Source organism: Megalobrama amblycephala, linkage group LG14, assembly GCF_018812025.1.
Source record: "Megalobrama amblycephala isolate DHTTF-2021 linkage group LG14, ASM1881202v1, whole genome shotgun sequence".
Taxonomy (NCBI): Eukaryota; Metazoa; Chordata; class Actinopteri; order Cypriniformes; family Xenocyprididae; genus Megalobrama; species Megalobrama amblycephala.
Genome location: NC_063057.1, coordinates 45337610 through 45364317, shown reverse-complemented (window position 1 = coordinate 45364317; position 26708 = coordinate 45337610). Strand labels below are relative to the sequence as shown.

The 26708-nt window shown below is 39.1% G+C and overlaps 2 protein-coding genes across 2 annotated transcripts in view; both read left to right on the top strand.

Moving 5' to 3' along the window:
• LOC125245804 (tripartite motif-containing protein 16-like) overlaps positions 1-11058 on the top strand; it is an 82442-nt gene extending 71384 nt beyond the window's left edge. The window contains exons 5-6 of the mRNA XM_048156567.1: positions 366-413; positions 10109-11058. Of these exons, the coding sequence (XP_048012524.1) occupies positions 366-413; positions 10109-10629 (569 nt within the window). The 3' untranslated portion in view covers positions 10630-11058. The remainder of the gene's footprint in view (positions 1-365; positions 414-10108) is intronic.
• A 1500-nt stretch (positions 11059-12558) lies between these two features.
• LOC125245930 (gastrula zinc finger protein XlCGF57.1-like) lies at positions 12559-25992 on the top strand. The gene is made up of 4 exons (XM_048156757.1): positions 12559-12626; positions 13268-13397; positions 23741-24066; positions 24314-25992. The coding sequence occupies exons 2-4, from the start codon at positions 13316-13318 to the stop codon at positions 25532-25534; spliced, it is 1629 nt and encodes a 542-aa protein (XP_048012714.1). The 5' UTR covers positions 12559-12626; positions 13268-13315; the 3' UTR covers positions 25535-25992.
• Positions 25993-26708: the final 716 nt, after the last annotated feature.

Below are 26708 nucleotides of genomic sequence, written 5' to 3'. Positions count from 1 at the left end.
GGTTATTGGCTGAAGTGTGGAGGTAATGAGCTTTGATTTCTGTTTTCTGTAGAGTTTCCAGTCTCTCTCAGCTCCTCCTGAATCTACAGACGTAAATGACGATCCCTTCAGTTCTCTCTCCTCTTTTGATGTTATGAGAGAATCTGTCCGTCAGCTGAGAGACAAACTGGAGGATTTCTGCAAAGAGGAGCTGAAGAAGATCTCTGACAGAGGTAAAGTCCTGGAGATTCATCTGCTCTCAGAAATGATCCTCCATCATCTCATATCATGTAGAAGATCATATTAGAAATGTCTTAGGAACGGATGCAGGGATCATTTTCTCTTGACATGATAATCACACTCTTCATGTCTGTTGATTTCCACAGTCACTTTCACCAACATTGTTCCCAGAACCAGGAACGACTTCCTACTATGTAAGTCACTGAGAAAACAAGCAGAGAACTCTTTTGTGCAACTAGACTAGTAGATGGATGTATATTTATTAAAGGGTTATTCACCCAAAAATGAAAATTCTGTCATTAATTACTCACCCTCATGTTGTTCCACACCTGTAAGACCTTTGTTCATCTTCGGAACAAAAATTAAGATATTTTTGATGAAATCTGAGAGGTCAATTACCACATTCAAGGTCCAGAGAAGTAGTAAAGACAATGTTAAAGGGTCATGAAACCCTGTTTCAGCAGCAGTCAGTTCTCATCACAGTTTTGAAAAATGCTACAGAAGTGGGCGTGGTTAAGCTGCAGATTTGAGGGGGATGAGGGAGACTGACAACACAGCAACAGCTTCTGATTCAGACAGTTTTATTTTGCTCTCATTAAAAGCATCAAAGCTTCCCACAAATGCACGCTGTAAATTACCATTACATGCATCACAATAAACACATGGCATTTGCTATGATTTAATGCACAAATAAAAACACAGCCATTCGCATTTTATTCTCTGCATCGAATACATATATGAACACGGTGTCTTTGATAACTTTTGAGACTTATTTTGCAGCGTTTTTATAAACTACAGTGCGGATGAATTGTGTTTGTGTCGAAGACATATTGAAGAGAACTTGTGCGATGCAGAAACTCTTACAAAGCAAAGACAAACAAAAACAAAACTCGTTTTTGATCCATTAATCGCTTACTGTATGTGATCCACTATTTGAAGCACCTGTCAGAGGAAATCAATGCATGCTGTCATGAATAATCCTATATTATGTCACTTAAATGATATACACACCGTGTTTACATCCAAACGGGTCTCAGTATTGGCAGACGCTGGTCATGTGAGCAGCATGACACATGCATGTGATGCTGATGCAGGAGCCGGCCAATACAGAGCCACCGTTCTGGTGTGAACACGAAAGCTCTGCACTGTGTCAACTGCATAGGAGACTGACATGGAAGAGGAAAAATTGTTGAATAAAGTTGTTAATTTTGTTTTGTTTTTGCGCACAAAATAACATTAAAGGGTCATGAAACCCCAAAACACTTTTTTTTGAGATGTAAACAGATATGTATGGGCTTTATTGAAAACACTGAAGGTACTCATTAATGTTATTCATAAGTGAAAAATTGTCACGTTCCCAGCCATTTCCGGACTCCAATTCCCAGAATCCTCCCTGACAATCACCCACTCTCACTCATCCAATCAATAATCACTCACACACAGCTGCAGCACATTGCCCGGACTATATAAGCCAGTCACACACACTCACAGATTGCGAAGTCTTGATTTGCCCCGGTGATCACTACTGAGCGTTTTCCTGTGGACTGCTTATTTCCTGATCTTTGCCTGTGTTCCGGACTGTGTTTGCCTGCCGCCTGCCCTGATCTCTGCCTGTGACCCGACTCCGTTTATCTGCCGCCTGCCTCGACCATTGCCTGTCCCAGTTTATGTTTTTGCCTTTGCCCCTGTTTGCATTGTTCATTATTTTAATAAAAGCTGCAAATGGATCTCCATTCTGTTGACCCATCATTACAAAAATAGTTATTTTTGCATTTTTCAGAGCGATTTCTGAAATATGTTCGCATGAGATCGCATTACAGCGGAGAATTCAAATGTCACAAAAGTGCTGTTCATTCACCTCTGCCTGCTCTAGCTGCGTTCAAACACGTGAGCCGTAGTCTGTTTCCCTCAGCACAGCAGCACGTGTGTTGTTTGTATTTTGCTCACGATGCGGTCAGAACTGGAGTTTGAATACGAACACATGAAAAATACGATTGTTATTATGATATACAGGTGGAGCGCGCATATGATCGGTTTCAGCGCGGAGCTCCGCGATGAGTTTAACAACACTAGCCACGTGACACATAGCTCATACAGAATAAACTATCTGTGTTTAAAGTTTTTATTTCACACATTCTCCTGCACCAAACATTAACCAGCACGGTGTAGTTTTGCACACATATTTCATCAAGTCTTCTTTAAATGAATTATATGTGCAAACTGGACACTGATACAGTGGTGTAGCCTATCTGAACGCGACGACACGATTATTCTAATAGACAAAAGACTGATTTTGAGACTGCAGTGCTCATAAACTTAATCAAAGTAGCCTATTATTAGCCATATTAAATATTCTTTCGCATTTCTCCCTTGTGCTTGGGAGTTTGTTTTCATTTTCTTCGTGCTCATATATTAATATTCATTATTCTGTATAATGAGTGTGTTGTATGTCTGTGCTTCATTGGTTGTTCTCTCCCCTCTTCTCCCCCTCTACACTCCCACTTTTCCAGAGCTTTACATGCCCATTTTTACAGACTTTTTTGAGCTTTGAGGTGTGAACGGCCAGGGTAAAACAGGGGGGTTTCATGACCCTTTAAGGTTGAACCACTGTAGTCACATTGACTATTTTAACAATGTTTTTATTACTTCTCTGGACATTGAATGTGGTAATTTCATTGCATTCTATGGAGGATAAAAAATCTATCGGATTTTATCAAAAATATCTTAATTTGTGTTCCGAAGATGAATGAAGGTCTTGTGGGTGTGGAACGACATGAGGGTGAGTAATTAATTACAGAAATTTCATTTTTGAGTGAACTAACCATTTAAAGAGCCATACAGGCACCTAATGGGTAAACTACGGCATTACAAATTACTCTAATTTGCCTTTTTGCACTGAAAATTAAAACCCTTTTCTCTATTTCAAACTTTAATACTACACTAACTGTAATATAAATAATAAAAAAATATTAGAAAATAATATTATTTTAAATGGTCATTAATCTGCCTTTTTTTGCACAATTAGCAAAAAAGTATCAAAAGATCTCCTCAAAATATTAAATAAATACTATTGAACTAAAATCTAGAACATTTATTTAATTGAAAACAAACAAACAAACAAAAACAGTTTAAGTCCCCCTGAAATCAAAATTTAAGTTTTTTAGTTTAGGATCACGGATTTTCATGGCGTCACGTCGCACTTCAGCTTCTCATCAAATCTTCTGTCCAATCAAATGCTCTCTAGAATCTGAAGTCCCGCCCCCTCCTACACTATAAACAGACGCTAAAGCTGCACCTGAAATCTGTCATTTGTTCAAACAATTATTAGTTTCTACATGGTGAATGTCACATAGTGCACTATATGGATAGTCTGCTCTGACTCAGGGACACGAGAACACAGAGTGGATCATATTCGTGAGTCGGCACAGACCACAAAGGTATCGAACCCATTTGGATTCTGCACAGAATGCTGTATTTTAAAGCAATATAAAGGAGTTTAGAAGGATAAACAGTTAGAGATTAGAAGGAATCAGAGGTTTTACTGATTTTAACGTCTTTGGCCGAGCTGTGATATAAACAAAACCCGGAGCTGTTCGATATGTACCACCCTGTCTTCCTGTTTCAGTTGAAAGTATGTCAACACATTAAAAAAAAGACTTTTTTAAAAAATGACCTAATTCCAGCTGCTGATTTGGCATCGTTGTTGGATCATCTTGGCATTGGCTAAAAGTTTTGTCCTTCAGATTTACTACAGTGACAATGGCTGGAGAATATGCCTCTCAAGACACCACAAAATCCGACAGCACTGCTTGATATTATAACTAAAACTGCTGGACTATTTTGAAAAATTATACTTTGGACGCAGACTCGTTTGTTTGTGAGAGTCCAATGAATACGACTGTTTATGATTACTGATTATGAGCAGGGTAGCAAAAATCATCAGTTTAAGGCAGTAACTTGTAAGCACAAGACACTGATATATGTGAAAAATCAAACAAGACTTTATTGAACTACTCTAATACACTAAACTACTCTAACGAAAACACACATTCATTCATACAGTTACAGGGAATTTGTGATATTGTTCCAAATCAAGGGAGGCATTGGCGGGTTCATGGGCAAGGAGCTCGGGTGGCGCCAGCAGGGCAGATGGCCTGAGCGGCAGCGGTAGAGCAAATGGTCCAGGCTGTGGTGGCAAGGCCGACCAAGGCTGCTCTGTGGCCGTATCAGGGAGAGCGGGTAGTTCGGTGACGGCCTCCATGGCCGTATCAGGGAGAACAGACAGCTCTGGGACGGCAGCTGGCTCGGGCTGCTCCGGGACTGCAGCGGGCTCGGGCTGCTCCGGGACTGCAGCGGGCTCTGGAGAGAACTCACTGACTGGAGCGGATTCTGGAGCGGACTCACTGGCTGGAGCGGCCATCTTGTCCATCGCGTCCAGGGCGCTTGAGTGCGTTGCAACCGGTGAATTAGAATGTGTTGCCCTCGGCAGCTTTGAGTGCATTGCAACCTCTGTGCTTGAGAGTGAAGCAGCCGCCGGGCTTGAGAGCGAAGCGGCCGGCTGGCTTGAGAGCGAAGCGTCCGGCGGGCTTGAGAGCGAAGCGGCCACCGGGCTTGAGAGCGTAGCGGCCGGCTGGCTTGAGAATGAAGTGACCGACGGGCTGAAGTGCGAAGCGGCCGGCTGGCTTGAGAATGAAGTGACCGACGGGCTGAAGTGCGAAGCGGCCGGCTGATGTTTGGGAATACCAGCCGCTCGCGCTGAAATCAGCGGTGGATCGGCCACACTGGAAAGCAAACCTCTCCGTTCTCCCGAGATGTGCCATGATTCTGGGTGATCAACGAAGATGTGGCTCGGTGTTGTTATGGTGGTAGCCGCCATTTTGTGAATGTCCTTTGGCGCGGCGGCCATTACGTGGTTTATCTCGGTGTCGCATTCCTCCGCGACCCCCACAGTAAACGGAGAACCAACAGTCAATAACACATAGTCCAGGAAATGACTAAGAGAAGAACGGGGTCCCTCACGAATTAATTGTTCTTTGAGTGGTTGGTTGACACCATCGCAGAAAAAGTCAATAAGTGCACAGTCAGGCAGATCTGAATAATATGCAATGTTCAGGTATTCTGTGATGTAATCCTCCAGTGATCGTGTGCCCTGCGTACTCCACAACAACAATTGATTAATGTCCATACCGTGTAGAGATCCTCCGGGAAAGCTGCTGGATCGTGGTGGTGGCGAAGTCTTCTGTAACGAATGCGGACTCATGGTAAGATCCATTTGCAGCTTTTATTAAAGTGAGAGTGGTCGTACAGGCAGGGTCAATCAGGAGCGAACAGGAACAGCAAGGAACAGGCAGAATCATGGTCAAGGAACAGGCAATGATCAGGACAGGCAGATATCACTCACAGGTCGGTATACGAGCAAGAGGTCGAGGCAGGCGGCAGACAGGGATAAACAGGGTAACAGTCCAAACGGTAACAGGCAGAACAGACAGGGAATAAACGCTCAGAAATGACACACAAGGTAATCAAGACTTCACAAACTGGTGGTGTGAGTGTGAGTCCTTTATAGTCCTGATAATGAGCTGCAGCTGGGTGTGGTGATCAGTGTGGTGTGCTAGGGTGGATGTGGTAGATGATGATTGGAGAGGAGTGTGAGCATGTGACTGGCAGGGGGGATGATGGGAAATGTAGTCCAAAACTTGACAGGGGCAGACGGTGATCGTGACAAAAGTGAGAGCAACCACTAATGCCATCTGTCACTGAAGATAATGAAAGAACATAGGTAGCAGAGAAAATGACTCACTGCTCTTGACTAAAGAAGCTTTAATAATGATTAATCTATATTTAATTTAAACTATAAATCATGTAGTGTGGACTGTTTGGTAACTTTATTCAATTTCTTTATTTTTCTTATTTGTTAGTCATGTAGGAAGGGCACTGGTAAAAATGACATTTATTATGGGTTTATGTGAGGATTATTCTAAATTCACTTAGATTAAAAGTTGTTATATTTTTGAAGCCTAATAAATGTAAAAGAAAAAAGAAAAAAAAAAGGATAACTTTCAAAAGGTTGTTTGCACATGACGTCAGTACTTTATCCCACTGCATTTGGTGTTTTCACTTCAGTTTTGTAGTATTCCGTTCACAATGTTGATCTGGTTACCACCCACGTATAAGGCGACGTTCTCAGGACCTTGCGCAATGTTCCCTAAAAGTTCTCAAAAGGTGATGAAAATTCTCAACCTTTACAGAACATTCGGGAGGTTCCTAAAGCGTCCTCTTTTGGTAATGAAAGTGCTGCAGTTTAAGGTTCCTTATATGACTTTAGGGGGACGTTCCATTTTGGTTATTTTATGGTAAAAAAGAACATTACAAAGAGGACATTTGGGACATTAACAGAACGTTCCCACACGGTCCTCTGTTGATCATTTAATAATGTTCCCGATAAGAGTTTAGGGGACGTTCTATTTTGGTTATTTTATGGTCACGCGAGAACGTTACAAAGAGGACATTTGGGAAGTTATCAGAATGTCCTGTAGTAATAGTCCCCTAAACATTCCCAGAACGTCCTGAAGATCCACTAAATAACGTTCCCCAAACCTTAAAAGAACTCCACATCGTGACCGTCTCTGAACGTTCTGGGAACGTTACTAGGTGACAGGTTGTCCCGCTAAAAATTTTACGTTCCCAGAACATTCTCAGAACGTCCACTGGTATTAAGGATGTTGTCTAGTAACGTTCCCAGAACGCTCAGAGACTGTCACAATGTGGAGTTCTTTTAAGGTTTGGGGAACGTTATTTAGTGGATCTTCAGGACGTTCTGGGAATGTTTAGGGGACTATTATTATAGGACATTCTGTTAACTTCCCAAATGTCCTCTTTGTAATGTTCTCGCGTGACCATAAAATAACCAAAATAGAACGTCCCCTAAACTCATATTGGGAATGAGGACAGAGGACCAACAGAGGACCATGTGGGAATGTTCTGTTAATGTCCCAAATGTCCTCTTTGTAACATTCTTATGTGACCATAAAATAAACCAAATTGGATTGTCCCCCTAAAATCATGTAATGAACCTTGAACTGCAGCACTTTCATTACCAAAAGAGGATGTTTTATGTCCCAAATGTTCTGTAAAATGTCAGAATTTTCGTCACTTTTGGACAAAGTTGCACAAGGTCACGAGAACGTCGCCTTCTGTGTGTGTGTTTTATAGAAAATAATAAAGTTTGAAGTCACCGTTATAGAGGTAAGTGTTTGCTTTAGATGGGCTCTTGATTTTTGCTATTTTATTATTAGATTTTCTCTGGCTGCTTTAACTTTTCAAAACACCTTTGTTATAGCAAAAAATTTGGTTGTTTAGTGCTAGTCATTCACTGATCTTCTCCACAGTCTAAGCGATGAGTGTATTGAATGTTAGTATTGCATTAATTGAAGGATTTTGTCACCATTGTCAAGGATCATACGCAGAATCTTGATGTCTGAGTAATTTCTACATAAGAATAAAAACCTTCAAAATATCAAAGTAGGATAGATTGTTATCCATTATCATATGACTACATGAAAGAAAACACAATATTCAAAGATCAGTGAATAAGACCACTGTAAGATGATAAAATCATCAACAATGACCATGCATCCAAACCCAATTGATCAGATTTTTATTTTCCCACAAGTTTTGATTGTAACAAATGCTTAGAAAAACACAGTTACAACAATTGGAGAAAAAATAGTCAAATTGTCAAGGGTCAGGAGCCCAACTAAAGCAAGCGCTTACCTCCGTAATGGTGATATCTATAAATTTTGATAAAACATCAACACCTCTAAGAAGATTTGTATGAAACAAACAAAGTCAGAGTGGTTTGTAATAAGTGAAGATGCAGAGATCTAGAGATCTGTTAGTGTTTAATGTTGTTTCTGTTATCTGAGTTTTGTGAGGTCACCATTGTGTGAGAGTAGAGCCTGTGCTTCAGTCAGTGATGATCCAGAAACACTGATGATCTGCTGCATGTTGCTTTAATTAAAGACAGTAACTGTGCAGTTGCTGATGCAGTGATACAGCAGTTACATTAGCTCATACATGTGCTGTTGTCAGTTATTAGGTGTGTTTGAGCTCATGCAGCGCTGCACAGACCGATCGGCGGCTGACTTGAAGCAGTGCATGTCGGTAAGAAATTTTGTCCGACTTGAGACAGCGAGCCTGAGGCAGCACTGATGACGACACAGCTGTTTCACGATTGGCCGGATTCACCGCATGACAACGATCACATGTGTTTCATGTTTATTGTCACGCCTTCAGTTCCAGTAATGCACAAAAATCTGTGTTTTTATAACAGTTAAAGCTCTTTTCATGTAGTCGCGATGTTATATTGTGTCATGTTTATCAAAATAAAACTGATAAAAAGCGTAGACCCCACTACATTAGCATTTATATAATATATGCTTATATGCTAACTTTATTCTTGTAAAAACAGACGCTGTAAGCAGTACATAAAGTATTGAATGAAAATGTCTCTGAAACATCAGTGTATTAGTCAAATATTGCATTTATTTCACTTCAGCTGTGATAAAGTATGCAAACATAGCATGCTGCCCCGAGTCACCCTCATGTTTCTATGACACTTCTATCCAAAGATATTCCTTTGATCTTTTTCAATGGAAGTCTATGGAACCTGTTGCTAGGGTGCCCTAAATGGTTGCTAGGGTGTGGCTTGATAGCTTCACAATGATCCTGAGAGACTGATTGGCTGCCAGTGTGAAATGGGCCCCGCCCCCTTGTCTCTGTGACACGGTGATCTAGAGTTATGTACAATACAAAATCCCTATGGAATTTACCATAGTAGGAAAAACATGTGCAATGGACTTCCCTTCACCATAGTGTGTCTGTGAGGCAAATTTGGGCAGCTCTTGCGCCCCAGGGGTACAACTTACACCCCTCTGTGAGGTACGGTCTTACAGAGCCTGACAGCCTCTTCAAACATGGTGACCCACATGTTTCTATGAAATCCTCTTTAGGAGTTATGACTCGTCAAAGTTTGTCACAATGTTAAGTCTATGGAACGTTTTCACCGCCGGACGAACATCGTACAACCGATCGCTTCTAAAAGTCACAGCATTCCTCAATAATCCACACGATTTGACGCCTCATTCATGGGTCGATGACCACTATGTATTTATTCTAAACATGATTTTGTATCAAGTCTCTTTAATCTTTGGGGAAACAGATAGAAATGTAAAGAAAGCTCAAGATCGCCAAAGTCTGCAGCACTGAAAATCTGTTTTGGACTTTGTTTTCCCGCCACTAGGACGTTGTCATGGTTTCTGATCACTGTCAGCTCTACGTCATCATCACCTCATTTGCACCTGTGTTTATGTTCCCTTGGTTTGTTCTTCATTTGTCAGGTATCGTCAGTGTTTACGTGTGTGTTATGCTCTTGCTTGGATTTACTTTTGGAATTATTAAAGATTGCCTTCTCTCTTCATCTTCGTATTTGATCTTCAACACAGCGTGTTTGACAACAATAGATCTACAACGCTAACATTATAAATCACATTAATACACTCATCGTTGAATCAATTTAATGGATTCTTGCTGAATTAAAGTATCAGTTTCTTTTAAAAGAGAATCATACTGACCCCAAAACATTTGAATGGTGTAAAATATAACAATAGACCTTTAAATTATAATAAACACAGAATAATAACCAACATTAATATTCAGGGAAGACTGATTAGACTGACCCAAAAAAGAGACACTGATGTAAATGATGATTTTCACAGGATATCTGGTAAACTGTACTGAGACACTGATGATATATTGAACATGAAGAGTTCAGAAACATTAAAAGATCAGATTCATAATTCCTGATTCTGATGTGTTTTCTCTCCATCAGATTCTCATCAGCTCAATCTGGATCTGAACACAGTTCATAAACACCTCCGTCTGTCTGAGGGGAACAGAGTGATTACATTCACTAACACAGTCCAGCCGTATCCTGATCATCCAGACAGATTTGATGTGTTTTTTCAGGTGTTGTGTAGAGAGAGTGTGTGTGGACGCTGTTACTGGGAGATTGAGAGGAGTGGAGAATATGTGTATATATCAGTGTCATATAAGAGCATCAGCAGGAAGGGACGGGGTAAAGTGTGTGTGTTTGGACGTAATGATCAGTCCTGGAGTTTGTTCTGCTCTTCCTCCAGTTACTCATTCAATCACAATAACATAGTGACTGAACTCCCAGTAAAGTCCATCAGCAGGAGAATAGGAGTGTATGTGGATCACAGTGCAGGAACTCTGTCCTTCTACAGCGTCTCTGGAGACACAGTGAGCCTCATCCACACAGTCCAGACCACATTCACTCAACCGCTCTATCCTGGGTTTAATGCTTGTTCTGGATCAGTGAAACTGTGTTGATGAATCAGAATAGACTGTAGAGAGATTCTACCCATAATGCTTTGAGCTCATGATGAATCAGTAACTGTGAGATGTTATAAAGTCTCTTATTTTCTCTTCATTACATTAATACTACAGCTGAACTTCTGTCAGTGAAATAACATGAAGAATAAATGTGTGTAATGAATCCTCAGATAGACAGTGAGATCAGTGTGTGTGTGTGTGTGTGTTTCTCAAACTCTATTTGTGTTGAAGGAAATCAGTCATTCATTTCTTATTGTAGTGTCACATGAATCATTTTTATTATTACTACTAAAATGACCTTTTAATTGAAATGATCACACATTCATTAAAATGTTATTAAAATTTAAAAAAATGTAATTTGCTGTAAAATTGATAAATGTCAGTTTATTAATTAATGTACAATATATTAAAAGGTGTGTATTTTCAACCCATCTTCTTGTATCTGATGAAACTATTCTCTTCAGTAAAACTTTCTTCAGTTTATTACATCTCTGACTCCTGGTCTTCATTCATCATACTGTATCTGGTCAATGTGTCTTTAACTGTAAAATCCAATACGATATAAACCCAGATCATGTGATCATACTGTAAACTCTTGATCAGTGAAAGTATGAGCACAATTATTATAATCTAATCCAGTTTACTTTAAATAAACCTGAACAGGATTTACAGGTCTGATACTCTGATCACTCTGAGAAAAGATAAAATAAGGATTGAGTCAAATCATTATCAGTTAAATCCAGACTCAGAAATATATTAGGAATGAAAGAAGTAAAACTGTAAGCTGAACTCTGATCTCAGTCCAGATGAATCTCATCATTACTGTAAATGTCAGAATTGTTTCTTTGTTCAGTGGTTCATGCTGCTTATCCTGAACTAGAAAGTATCCTGTTTTTCATGTAAACCATGTTTTTCTACATGAACTGTGGTAATACCATGCTCTGAATTCATCATGTAGTGTTTTTGGTGAATAATGTCAGTGTTTTCTTTCTATATCTGTCATGTGATCGTCCCGCTGTTGCTCTCAGTGCTGTAATGAACACAAATAATTCAATATATTAATATACTTCACTTTCATCAGAGCAAAGAGAGTCAACGATGAAGTGGTTCAATAGAGGATGTCAAACACTTATTAGATGAGCGACCCATGTGATCTATACCATGACCTTTGACCTTCCTGAAAGACGAGCCAATCTTACTCGATTATAACCTCTGTCAGGATTTCTTACTACATGTTAAAGAAAACTACTGTACTTGAGAAACTGAATTCATTTCTGTCTTTGATCTTACTGAGGTAAGCCAGTGCAAAACCTCTCTCCTCTGGCCTCAAGAGGCGCTAATGACTGACACTAACTCCTTTTTAGCCTTCCTTACCAGAGACCCCGGTTTGAACCGATTTGAGTAGGACTGGTTACATTTGACCTATTGTGTGTAATTCTCTTCTTTGTTCTAATTTTTAATTAATTTATAATAATAATAATAATAATAAATTAAATAACCAAAATATCTATATTGATGTATCATTATTTTTTATCATTATTTGAATTAAAATGTCTTATATCTTGGAATAATATTTTGGATATATTTTTTTTTATTAAGAGCTACTTAAATGTCCTAGTTGAACTAAGGTCTAATCCTGGCTTAGACCTGTCTGTGAAACCAAGCCCTTATATCTTAAAGTAAGATTTTGGTAATTTCGTCCACCCCAAAATGACACATAATATGAACTCTGCTTTATTAAGTCTTACACTGTTTTAACATATATTTTAAACTTGTAAGCCGCATTTGTAGCTATTTACATATTTGCATATAATTTATCATTATTATTATATTTTATCATAGCATAATATCTGGTATAAATGGTTTCTGCGCCCAAACATTACAGTTTTGCCTATTAGACAAAATGACTTTTATTTTGGTCTGTGTGACGTCATAAGGCTGCGACGCGCTCCTGCATCTGTTGCTATGATCTGTTGTGAATCAGCTGAAAAAAGGTTTGTGTTTTTACGCATTTAAATTGTTTAAATTGTTAAAGTGTAAACTGTTCAGTCCATTTAATCGTTTTTATAAGCTCGGTACAATAATTTAACCATTAGGGTTAGGGTTAGTAAAAGTAAAGTTGCAATGCTTTATTTAAAATCAATGACCCTAACGTTATTTGTGGGAGAAAATCACATCCACTCATGAGTAACAGAAAAAGAGCGTCTCATTTCGCTCCATGTAGCGTGAATCAGTTTATCGGAAACATTAATTAATTTACTGGAAAGAAGTGATGAGAGAAAGTGAGTTGTTTCAGACTCCGAGTCAATTGAATCAATTGCTTCGTAAAATGATTCACCGGACACTGACGTCACGCTGCTGCTCAAACTGTGTAAATGAACAACAAACACAGACATGTGTGATGAGAACTTTTACAAACCAACTGCTATTGTTTTCATTGAAAGCGTAATCTATTTTAAATGTGATACAAATTATTGAATGTGAAATATAATTATAATATGAACTTTCTGTGTTATATTTTAATCAGGTAATTTTAGACCATTAACTCTGACTCTCTGCACTGAACTAGAGCTGATTGAGACACACAGAGAGATTTATTTTTCTTTCTGTTAATAATTCTCATCTTTAAACACAGAAAAACTCCCAGTGAAGTGACTGAGATCCATGTGACACTATTATAAAGATGTTTATTAAAGAAGAGAGTGAAGACATGAAGATTGAAGAAACATTCAGAGTGAAACAAGAAGAAACTGAGGAACAAACAGGTTGGTTTCATTCTCAAACCTGAACTTAAAACTGATTCCTTATTAAAATGTCCAGCTCTGCAGAAATAAATGATATTTTTTAAAAGTGTCCTCATCAACCCAGTCTAATCTTAATCATCATACTGTATCTGATCCCAATGTAGTTTTTGACAAAAATGTTCAAAATTGTTCAAAATATTGCTTTTAATTAATGAAACTTACCCACATTCAAATGTTTATAAAAAATAATGCATGAAGCATTAAAGGATTAGTCCACTTTCAAATAAACTTTTCCTGATAATTTACTCACCCCCATGTCATCCAAGATGTTCATGTCTTTCTTTTGTCAGTCGAAAAGAAATTAAGGTTTTTGATGAAAACATTCCAGGATTATTCTCCTTATAGTGGACTTCAATGGCCTCCAGACAGTTGAAGGTCAAAATTACAGTTTCAGTGCAGCTTCAAAGGGCTTTAAACGATACCAGATGAGGAATAAGGGTCTTATCTAAAGAAAAGATCAGTCATTTTCGAAAAAAAAATGTAAATGTATATGCTTTATAAACACAAATGTTCGCCTTCCAAGTGCTTCCGCCAAAACTGCACTTTCGTATTCTTCAAAAAGCTTACGCTGTATGTCCTACGCCTTCCCTATTCTACTTATGGAATGGAACAGGCGCTGCGTTCGTTCCGAAAGTTGAATAAATATATTTGTGGATCGCATTCTATTTATTAGTGCATATGATTATTTTTTGTGAATCTCTAAATTTATTTGTGGATCATAATCTATCTCCATATGAAGAAGAGGTTGAGATTTGAATGTTGAACGACAACATACAGTGACCGCGTACAGTCACCTGTAAATGGATAACATACAGTTGCGTGTACAAGCTTCAGCTAATTATTGTGCCAAAGAAGAGTGACCAACAGAAACAGGTCTTTCATTCTGGTGCTTGGATGTCACCCACTGAAGTACAGCTTCACTTGAATTCAAAACTTTTTAACTCACAAGCAAACGTTTTAGAGTCGCAAACAATGACTGAAGAACAGAGAGCCAATTTGAGCGTGCATGAAGAAAACTGCACAAAGAAAAAAACAAAGATTTACTTGCGCCGTAAAGAGTTTTGCTATAAATTATTTTTGCAACATGAAATCATTTGTTTAATTACACTATAATTATTTTTTGCTCTCAAACACTATGGGCCCTACCATATACCCGGCGCAATGTGACTCCAGGTGCGATGCAAGTGTTTTTTGAAACTAGTTCAGCCGGACGCAGTTAACATTTCATTTCCAGCACCCACATTGTTTAAATAGCCAATGCACTTGCGCCCATCTGTTCACCCATGGGCGTGCTGGTCTGAAAACGAGGTATGTTCAGGTGCATTGTTGGCGTGTTGCTGTTTTGAGGTAACTGAAAATGACCAAGAAAAGCCTGGTCTAAAGTCAATGGCGCAGAATTATAGTTATTTATTTTTGTTATTTAAAGCGCACATTAGTAATGAGTGCTTATTACAGACACAGCAGCACACAAACATGCCAAATATTAAAAATAAAAGGATTACAATTTAAAAGTTTATGATTGTGTACATGCCTACTAGGGCTGGGCAATATATCGCATGCGACTGTCACACGCATTTCGTCAGTAAAGCTGGTTCCCTGATTACAGCTAAATCGTCATCACCTGCTTTCAAATGGAGCGGCATTTAATAGACAGAACCGTAGATCACTGACAAGCCACGCAATATTGCGTTCATTATCGCATATTAATCGTCTTTGATAATGAACGCAATATTTTGTAGCTTGTCACTGAACTACGGCTCTGTCTGTTAAATAGCGCTCCATTTGAAAGCAGGTGATGGTGATTTAGTGGTAATTGGGGAACCGGCCTAATGCCTACATGTCATAATGGATTGTCATTTCATGTATCAGAATAACCTATTTGCCGTAATGACGAATGAAACTATTAATTATTTGACCAATCGTGGCAATACACACATGTGTTTAAACTGACTCCTCAGGTTGAGGGTGTCTATAAATAGTATCTGCCATGGTGCAAGCTTTTAAAAGGAATGGGAGATGAGACCGATTGTTTTATTGCACCCCAAAACACACCCATGAATCAAGTATTAAAGGTGCCCTAGATTCAAAAATTGAATTTACCTCGGCATAGTTAAATAACAAGAGTTCAGTACATGGAAAAGACATACAGTGAGTCTCAAACTCCATTGTTTCCTCCTTCTTATATAAATCTCATTTGTTTAAAAGACCTCCGAAGAACAGGAGAATCTCAACATAACACAGACTGTTACGTAACAGTCGGGGTGTACGCCCCAATATTTGCATATGCCAGCCCATGTTCCCAACATTATGAAAGGCATTAGACAAGGGCAGCCAGTATTAACGTCTGGATCTGTGCACAGCTGAATCATCAGACTAGGTAAGCAAGCAAGAACAATAGCAAAAATGGCAGATGGAGCAATAATAACTGACATGATTCATGATAACATGATATTTTTAGTGATATTTGTAAATTGTCTTTCTAAATGTTTCGTTAGCATGTTGCTAATGTACTGTTAAATGTGGTTAAAGTTACCATCGTTTCTTACTGTATTCACGGAGACTAGAGTCGTCGTTATTTTCATTTTTAAACACTTGCAGTCTGTATAATTCATAAACACAACTTCAGTCTTTATAAATCTCTCCAACAGTGTAGCATTAGCCGTTAGCCACGGAGCACCATCAAACTCATTCATAATCAATGTAAACATCAAAATAAACACTGTACTTACGCGATTAGACATGCTGCATGACGAACACTTTGTAAAGATCCATTTTGAGGGTTATATTACCTGTTTGAGGTTTTTTTTATGTTTTTTAAGGCAAGCGTGAGCTCTTGGGGCGTGGAGCACCAGATTTAAAGGGCCACACACCCTGAATCGGCTCATTTCTAATTATGCCCCAAAATAGGCAGTTAAAAAAAATGAATTAAAAAAAATCTATGGGGTATTTTGAGCTGAAACTTAACAGACACATTCAGGGGACACCTTAGACTTATATTACATCTTTTAAAAAAAAAAAGTTCTAGGGCACCTTTAAAGGTGCCCTAGAATTTAAAATTGAATTTACCTTGGCATAGTTAAATAATTAGAGTTCTGTACATGGAAATGACATACAGTGAGTCTCAAACACCATTGTTTCCTCTTTCTTATGTAAATTTGATTTGTGCAAAAGACCTCTGAAGAACAGGCAAATCTCAACATAACAGTGACTGTGACGCAACAGTTGGGATCATTAATATGTACGCCCTAATATTTGCATATGTCAGCTCATGTTCAAGGCATTAGACAAGGGCAGCCAGTATTAACATCTGGATCTGTGCACAGCTGAATCAACAGACTTTATCCAGGTAAGCAAGCAAGGACAATAGCGAAAAATGGGTGATGGATCGATAATAACTGTTCATGATCCATGATATCATGATATTTTTAGTGATGTTTGTAAATTGTCTTTCTAAATGTTTCATTAGCATGTTGCTAATGTACTGTTAAATGTGGTTAAAGTTACCATTGTTTCTTACTGTATTCACGGAGCCAGAGCCATGTCATTATTTTCATTATTAAACACTTGCAGTCTGTATAATTCATAAACAACTTTCTTCTTTATAAATCTCTCCAACGGTGTGTTGCTTTAGCCCCTGTAGGAACTGTGGACGAACCAGAAAAATGAATCATTCAGATTCTTGATGATTCTTTCAAAACATAATTCTAATTCAGAATTGAGGGTCCGGCTCCGGCCCGTCTGCAGATAAAGCCAGGCTGATTACTTTTACGACACATGCTTCCTGATAGCAGAAGCGACATACCAAAGGGTCACCCAAGAAGACAGAGAGACAATCCAGACCCTTTTGTCTCCTTACTTCACAGGAAAGCCAAAGAGACTGTTGAACAAATAAAACTGCTTCAAAATTGTTTCAACAATTTTAACGGACTTATCAAACATCTTTTAACTACATACATTTTGCATTATGTGTCCACAAGTACTACCTGTAAACAGTTAGGCTTTAGAACACTCACAATTCATGTAAATGTGTTAACTCTTGACTGAATGACTGAAAGTATGCCTTATTTGGACTTGATCTATTTCTTTTCATCTTTCTTAAATCATGGCTTGAATGAAATCTGTTTAAAATGTATTGTATTCCATTTAATAGAAATTATGTTAAAATGGCACTCTCTGCTGAAGCAGAAACAGGATGTAACACTTATGTTTTATTGGGGTCAGAGGAAGGCCCTCTTGAAACAGGACAATGTCTGATTGGCCAGGACTCCTCAGAGGTGTGACAAACAACTAAGTTTAAATGATCATATTGCAAGATAGTGAACGGAGAGGTTGGTCACTAAACGTGGAAGAAGTTGGTTAGTAAACGAACAAGGAGTTGGTTAGTTCTGGTAAGAGAAGTCAAGACAAGTACCAAGAACAATGGAGTAACAAGAAAGAACAGACAAGCAGCTCATTCAAGCCATTCAACCTTCACTCACTTTTCTTTTCTTTTACTTAATTCTCCTTTACCGCTGAAAGTCTCGTGTCCTAAGTTTCGCCGCAAAGTTCAACCAACGACTTTGGCCGCTTCAACTCCAGCGACAAAGAGACTCCTTTCATTGTTCCACACGGACCTGATCTGGACCAATCATCGACTTGGGAAACCCTCCTCTGCACGACGAGGGAAATTCACCTTTAAGTCAACGCAAGCAAGTACCTCCAGAGGAAAACTGAACTGGTGCATTTAAATGAATGATTCATGGTTCGTTCAGGTCTTTGAAATGCATTGATAGGAATTCTGTTAATCAGATCACTCTCTCTCTCTCTCCCTCTCTCTCTCTTTCAAAACTCTTTCTCTCTCATTTCCTTCTTACTGCAACACGTATGAATGTGTGTGTGTGTGTATGTGCGTGCCTTTGTGTTAGATTAGTTTGTGTTAGAATAAATAAAATCTCTTGTAGATTTTAAAAGAAAGTGTCTTGGATTATGTGCTTTATGATTTAATGTCTTAAACTGTGATCAAGCTACCTGCTTTAATCAGGGTTTTCACGAGTGTTGGATATTTATATCCGTTACAAGAGCTTATTACGGCTCGAGCAAATGAACGCTGGACGAATCAGTTGCTCGGTCGTAATCTAAACAACTCTTTATAATTCCCTATAAATATTTCATTTGAGCTAATTTTACTTCCTAGGGTGTTTTCCCTACACCCCATTAGCTGCAGCATAGGCTACTATCAAACTCATTCAGAATCAAATGTAAACATCCAAATAAATACTATACTTACATGATCTGATATGCTGCATCACAAACACTTTGTAAGGATCCATTTTGAGGAATATATTAGCTGTGTGAACTTTATTTATACAATGTATTATAGAGTTGCGAGCTTGGGGGCGGGGAGTGCAAGCATTTAAAGGGGACACGCACTGAATCGGCACATTTTTAATTATGACCCAAAATAGGCAGTTAAAAAATTGAATAATATCTATGTAATAAAATCTATGGGGTATTTTGAGGTAAAGGGATGTCGCCAACTACTGGCCTGGCATGCATAATGCAGCATTTTTAGTCAATTTTGTGAATCTGTGTGAACGGGAATCGTTTTAACATTGTCATCATACAATGAAAAAACCCTAAGACACAAAAGCTGCATTTACGCAATTAATTCAAAGTCTTTGTAATTTCCCTTCCTGTGTATATCTTGGCTTGTGTGTCGCTGTGCTGCAGTGCTGGGCTCGACCTCATACCAAGGTTTTCTGAATGGGAAGACGCTTAATGTGACACTTTGTGCATTGTGTTCCAATTCTGGGCTAATCTGTGAGCCTGTTATAGTATGCATCATCATCAACAGAATAACATGTACAGTGACTTGAGTTTGCTCTTTTATAATAAGCCCATGAAGCCCCATTATGTGCTTTTCACATTAAGCACATTAAGCAAAAAGTCTTTTATTTAAAGGTGCCGTAAAACACGTTTTCAAAATATGTAATATAAGTCTAAGGTGTCCCCTGAATGTGTCTGTGAAGTTTCTGCTCAAAATACCCCATAGGTTTTTTTTTTTTTTTAATCATTTTTTAACTGCCTATTTTGGGGGCATCATTAAATATGCACCGATTCAGCGTGCGGCCCCTTTAAATTCTCGTGCTCCCCGCCCCCCGAGCTCGCGACTGCCTTAAACAGCATAAACAAAGTTCACACAGCTAATATAACTCTCAAAGGCTTTACAAAGTGTTCGTCATGCAACATGTCTAATCGCGTAAGTATGGTATTTATTTGGATGTTTACATTTGATTCTGAATGAGTTTGATGGTGCTCCGTGGCTAAAGCTAACATTACACACTGTTGGAGAGATTTATAAAGAATGAAGTTATGTTTATGAATTATACAGACTGCAAGTGTTTAAAAATGAAAATAACAAGTCTTGTCTCCATGAATACAGTAAGAAACGATGGTAACTTTAAACACATTTAACAGTACATTAGCAACATGCTAACAAAACATTTAGAAAGACAATTTACAAATATCACTAAAAATATCATGATATCATGGATCATGTCAGTTATTATTGCTCCATCTGCCATTTTTCGCTATTGTCCTTGCTTGCTTACCTAGTCTGATGATTCAGCTGTGCTGCTCCAGACGTTAATACTGGCTGCCCTTGTGCAATGCCTTGAAAATAAGCTGGTATATGCAAATATTGGGGGCATACATATTAATGATCCCGACTGTTGCGTAACAGTCTGTGTTATGTTGAGATTCGCCTGTTCTTCGGAGGTCTTGTAAATAAATGAGATTTATATAAGAAGGAGGAAACGATAGTGTTTGAGACTCACTGTATGTCATTTCCATGTACTGTACTCTTGTTATTCAACTATGCCAAGGTAAATTCAATTTTCCATTCTACGGCACCTTTAAGGATAGTGATTATATAAAGCCATATATTATCACAAGGTGGAAACTGTGCCCTGGGGCTGTTGATTCACAAGGTACAGTAGTTGAAGAAAAACTGCATAAACAGAACAGACCGGAACAAATGCAAGCTACAGCGACAATGGAGGCCTACATAGATAAGAGATTGTGAGATTTTATCAGCCCTATTACAGTAGTCTCGTCTGTTTATTTAATGATGGTGTTGGAGGGGGTGAAAGGGGGAGCAGTCATATGTAAAAAGTTTATAAAGGAAAGGGCTGAGGAGATACCCCTGCGGTGCTACCATATTCAGGATCAAAGTTGATGCGGCCTCCCATCCTGACAGTTTGGGGTCTGTTACTTAAGAAGTCCAGTTTCCATAAGCTCAGTGAACTGTCCAAGCCCAGGTACATCAGTTTTTGGACAAGTCTTTTAGAAATGATGGTATTAAAAGCTAAAATCAACAAACAGCATCCTCACATATTTGTTTGACTGGTCCAGATGTATGAAGGTTGTGTGAAGAGCGTTTATGATTGCATTGTCCATTGATCTATTGGTCCGAAATGCAGACTAATGGTCCAGATCAGCAGGAATGACAGCCTTAAAATGAGTAAGAATCAGCCTCTCAAAATATTTCATAATGATGGGTGTTCAAGCAACTGGACAATAATCATTCAGATTGTTCACTGCTGTTTTCTTGGGAATTGGAACAATTATGGCTGACTTAAAGCAGGTAGGAACCACAGCTTGTTCTAATGAAAGGTTTAAAAAATATCAGTGAATACCTCTACTTGCTGGTCAGCACAGGCCTTCAGTACCCGGCCAGATAACCCATCTGGACCAGCCGCTTTATGTCTGTCAACTGTATGCAGAGTAGATTTGACCTGGCGTTGCTGTAACTTTATGGACTTTATGGATCTCTGTACTACAGGATAGTTGTTCTCACAATTCTGGCAGTTGAAGTGGGCAAAAAACTGGTATAGTGTGTCTGGGAATGCTCTTTTGTTGTAATTCAAAATCGGATAGCTGCCCTTATAGCAGGTAATTGTCTTTATTCCCTTCCACATGCTCTTAAAATACTCTACTATGCGCTTCTTCTACCGGTGCTTAGCTTCTTTAATGCCCCTCCTCAATCTGCCTCAAGCTTCCTTGTAGGCCTGCGAATCTCCAGATTTAAAGTCCCATTTCCTGAGAAGCCTACTTACCTCATCATTTAGCCATGGTTTCTGGTTTAGGCTATGAGGCCTGCTAGCTCGATCGCAGTGTCTGGGGTGTTTGTGTCCAACCACATCTCCCTTATTATCATTGCACAACAGTCCAAGCAAAGTAATACAATCTTTTCTCATCCATCTTGTTATTTAGCGACTGAGCGTTGGACAGAAAAAGGCCAGAAATAGCAGGCTTGAAGAGGTTAGCATTTAACCATGTTCGTACCCCCACTCGCTTACCCCTTAAGTCTTCTGTGCCTTCGTGGTATATATCATTTCCCCCTGAAATTGAGAAGCCTCTGTATTTAGATGAGTGTCTCTGTCCGGTAGAATGATTGCGGAAAGTATGGTCAGTTTGCCTGTGAATTTGATCTGATCTGCTATACACTAAATATGTGGACAAATATGAAGAGCGTTGTGCTGCTGCGTGTGACCGCGGCGTCATCGTATTTTCCAAGTGGGTTTCCAAGTGGATCAAGTGCTACCAGGAGTATGGGTGTGATGTAACCTTTAACCAGCCTTTCAAAGCACATCATCATGATGGGAGTGAGGGCTATCGGGGCTGTAGTCACTGAGTATGGACGCTGGTGACTTCTTTGGCAGTGGTATGATGATAGTTGCCTTGAAGCATGAGAGATGTTATAGATGTCCATGAGGATTTCTGTCAGTTCAGTCCACACCAACTGACACACCTTGCAGTGCACATATTGGTATGTTGCCTGGACCTGCAGCTTTCTATGGGTTGACCCTACGTAGGGTCTTTTGGATGACAGCTGGGTCAAGACAAGAGTACTGCATCATCAGGACTGGAAGGGGATTTCATTGTTGTTGTCATCACAGGGTTGTTGATAGGATCTGTGACGGACAGGATCCTGGGAACTTTTATGTCAGAGAATTAACTCTGGATTTTCTGTCCTTAAGCACACTTTGCTGCTTTCACACCCCGGTTCAAAATTGTTATAGCAGATCTAAGAGTTTCTTTGTCCCTAGACTTGTATGCAGCATAACGTGCTTTCAGGACCATATGTACCTCTCTGGTGAACGAGGGTTTCGGTTTGGCACATGTGGTGATATTCTCATATCCTCAACACACTTGGACATGAATCCTTTCACAGACTCGGCATACTCCCCTAGATTGATGTTCTGATTTACAGTGGTAGCATTCCAATTCATACATTCAAAACAGTCTGGAGTGCTGATACCACTCCCTTTGGCCAAGTCCTGATCTGTTTCATAGATGTCTTGCTCCTGGTTAGTAGGGGCCTGATTGATGAAATTAGCATAACAGAAAAATGGTCTGAATTTCCAAGGTGGGGATGGGGGTCTGCCCTAAAGGCCTGTTTTATGTTTGTGTAAACCCAATCTAATTTGTTTTCTCCCCTGGTTGCGAAGTTAACATGTTGGTAATAATGCAGTAGTACGGTTCTCAGGTTGCCCTGATGAAAGTGCCCAGTGATAAACACAATCCAGATTAGTGTTTTGCATTGCACTGACAGTTGAGATGTTGAGTGGTTAAATTCAGTCATAAATAATCTATTTTGTTTTCCAAAGAATGGATGTTAGCCAGGTTTGTAGGGGTTAGCCTTTAGTCTGATGATAATCCGCTGCATGAGTCTTTTACACAGTTTAGACCACACCCTGCATTGATCAGTGATGTCAGGCAAGTCTGCTGCTGTGTAGACCTCTGGGTCTTGTCCGAGTCGAATCCCAAGCTCATAGAGTGTTTTGGGTTTCAAAATCATTAAACTGCTAGATAAGTTGCTTGATAAGTAGAATGCATGAACGTCCAAGCAAAGTACAGTGATTGTAGACTACTCTACAGATCAATTAACAAAATGTGCACATTGCTATCAAGAGTCACAGTAGCCACCGCCATTATCATTGTCATTATTTTGCTAAGATACACAATCTGATGGTAAAAGCAGGTAATTTGTAACTTCAACAAGCAGTTTCAATGCAATGATGGGGCTTAAATCCTGATTGAAATTCTTCCCAAAAACTGTTTCTCTGAAAAATAAACAATTAAATGTTAGACATTTTTCTTATATTTAAACAATTAATGGTGTTACATATGTTGGTTATTTTTATATCATTGTTTTGTTTTTCTCTTGTTCCGCTAGATGCTTTACATGAATAATTGTTTTGATGTCTGTTGCTTTGTGCCATAAACTGGTGTTAACTTTTTTTTTGTATTTTCCACTTTAGACCTGATGGCACAGAAAGAGGAGACTGAAGTACTAAATGAAGTGGAAGAGAAAGATCAACATAACAATCATCATGATTTCATTACTGAAGAAAAATATTTTAGTTGCTCACAGACCGAAAAGACATTCTCTAGAAAAATGACTGAAAAGACAGGGACTAGAAGTAATTTCATCTGCCAAGAGTGTGGAAATAGTTTCAACAGAATAGGAAACCTTAAAGCCCACATGAGAATTCATACTGGAGAGAAACCTTACAGATGCCAACAGTGTGGAATAAGTTACACTCTAAAAGGAAGCTTTACCAGGCACATGAAAATTCACACTGAAAAGCCTTACACCTGCCTGCAGTGTGGAAGGAGCTTCAAACAGAAAAGACAATTTAATGATCACATAGGAATTCACTCTGAAGAGAAACCCTACACATGCTCTCAGTGTGGAAAGAGTTTCAGAAAGAACGCACACTTGAAAGACCACTTGAGAACTCACTCCTGGAGAGAAGCCTTACTCCTGCCAACAGTGTGGAATAAGTTTCACTCTGAAAGGAAGCTTTAAGAGGCACATGCAAAATCACACTGAGAAGCCTTATACCTGTCCGCAGTGTGGAAGGAGTTTCAAACAGAAAGGACACTTTGATGACCACATAAGAATTCACTCTGAAGAGAAACCCTACACATGCTCTCAGTGTGGAAAGAGTTTCAAAAAGAAAGGACACTTGAAAGACCACTTGAGAACTCACTCTGGAGAAAAGCCTTACACCTGCAAACAGTGTGGAATAAATTTCACTCTGAAAGGAAGTTTTAACAGGCACATGAAAATTCACACTGAGAAGCCTTACACCTGTCCACAGTGTGGAAGGAGTTTCAAAGAGAAAGGACACTTTGATGACCACATAAGAATTCACTGTGGAGAGAAACCCTACACATGCTCTCAGTGTGGAAAGAGATTCAAAAAGAAAGGACACTTGAAAGACCACTTGAGAATTCACTCTGGAGAGAAGCCTTACACCTGCCAACAATGTGGAAAACGTTTCGGCCAAAAAGGAATCCTTAACAGGCACATGAATATTCACTCGGGAGAGAAGCCTTTCATGTGCCCTCAGTGTGGAAAGAGTTTCAGCGGACATGGAAACTTTTTAGTCCACATGAGAATTCACACTGGAGAGAAGCCTCACAACTGCCAAAAGTGTGGAAAGAGTTTCAGTGAACATGGAAACTTTTTAGTCCACATGAGAATTCACACTGGAGAGAAGCCTTACACCTGCCAAAAATGTGGAATAAGATTCACTCTTAAAGGAAGTCTTAACAGGCACATGAGAAATCACAATGGAGACAAGCCTTACATGTGCCCTCAGTGTGGAAAGAGTTTCAGTGTACATGGAATCCTTTTAGGCCACATGACAATTCACACTGGAGAGAAGCCTTTCACCTGCCAGCAATGTGGAATAAGTTTCACTCTGAAAGGAAGCTTTAACAGGCACATGAAAATTCACACTGAGAAGCCTTATACCTGCCCACAGTGTGGAAGGAGTTTCAAACAGAAAGGGCACTTTGATGACCACATAAGAATTCACTCTGAAGAGAAACCCTACACATGCTCTCAGTGTGGAAAGAGTTTCAAAAAGAAAGCACACTTGAAAGACCACTTGAGAATACACTCTGGAGAAAAGCCTTACAGCTGCCAAAAATGTGGAATAAGTTTCACTCTTAAAGGAAGCCTTAACAGGCACATGAATATTCACAATGAGAAGCCTCAACACCTGCCCTCAAAAAGAAAGGACACTTCAATTACCACTTGAGAATTCCCTCTGGAGAGAAGCCTTACACCTGCCAACAATGTGGAAAAAAATTTGAACCAAAAAGGAATCCTAGAGATTCAACCACATGAACATTCAACTGTCTATCTTTAGTGTGGAAAGAGTTTCAACCAAAAAGGAATCCTTAACAGGCACATGAACATTCACACTGGAAAGTAGTCATAAATATATGGTCAGTGTGGAAAGAGTTATAAAGAAACCTTAAAGTACCACATGAGCATTTATGTATGAGAGAATCGTTTTATATGTGATCAGAGTGAACACCTTAGGAATTCACATAAGGATCCTGATTTACTCAGGCATAGTTGTTTTTGGTTCTTTGTCTAGGGGTTAAAAGAAGTTCAAAATATCTGAGCAGTGACTTGGCAAACATCTCAGGTGGATTTTAGATTAATATGTAAATGTGTGCTTTCAATAAAAAAATTAACTCCATGAGAAAACAGCATTTGTGGAAGCATCTGATCATTGCAATGTGGATTTTTGTACCAGCTCTGCAATTCAGCACTGCAGTCAAGTCATGTTCTGTTTATTTATATAGTAATTTTGATTTCTTTAAAGCAAGTAGCTGTACAGTATTAAACATGAAAAAAAAATGTGACTCTCACTTTCAATTATAATTACTTCATTTTCTATTATAAAAAGCTCAAAAAAACAACCTATTAACCTTACTGCCAACTGCCCTGCACATCCGGTTGGTGAGGTCTGATCGCGCTCTAACAAAGGAAGTGATGTCTCGCACTCATTGAAGCAAACCGCGAGAGATCACTTCCGTCATCAGAACGCATTTTCTGAACTCGCCAACCGGATGTGCAGGGCAGTTGGACATAGAGTGGCGTTTTAGATGTAAAAAATTATATAAATACTGTTCGGTTTCTCGCACAAACCGATCGTTTTGTGTCTTGGGACATCAATGTGTCGTCACGAGCCGCAGGGTTTAATTTGGATTTGTCTGTGCATGTTTTGTTTTTTACTCTTATAAACGAAGTTCCCATTGACACACATTATACGGCTGACAGACGGCATCGTTTGTGTTCTACTGAAGAAACAAAGTCACCTACATCTTAGATACCCTGGGGGTAAGCAGATAAACATCAAATTTTCATTTTTGGGTGAACTATCCCTTAAAGGTGGGACGTCCTGTTCTGACACATGGTCA

What these genes read in the sequence shown, in the direction of transcription:
- LOC125245930 (XM_048156757.1), top strand. Translation starts at nt 13,316, where the DNA reads ATGTTTATTAAAGAAGAGAGTGAAGACATGAAGATTGAAGAAACATTC. An exon ending in AGAAACTGAGGAACAAACAG is followed by an intron (nt 13,398 to 23,740) that starts GTTGGTTTCATT and finishes TTTCCACTTTAG; the next exon opens with ACCTGATGGCACAGAAAGAG. An exon ending in ACATGAAAATTCACACTGAA is followed by an intron (nt 24,067 to 24,313) that starts AAGCCTTACACC and finishes CAAAATCACACT; the next exon opens with GAGAAGCCTTATACCTGTCC.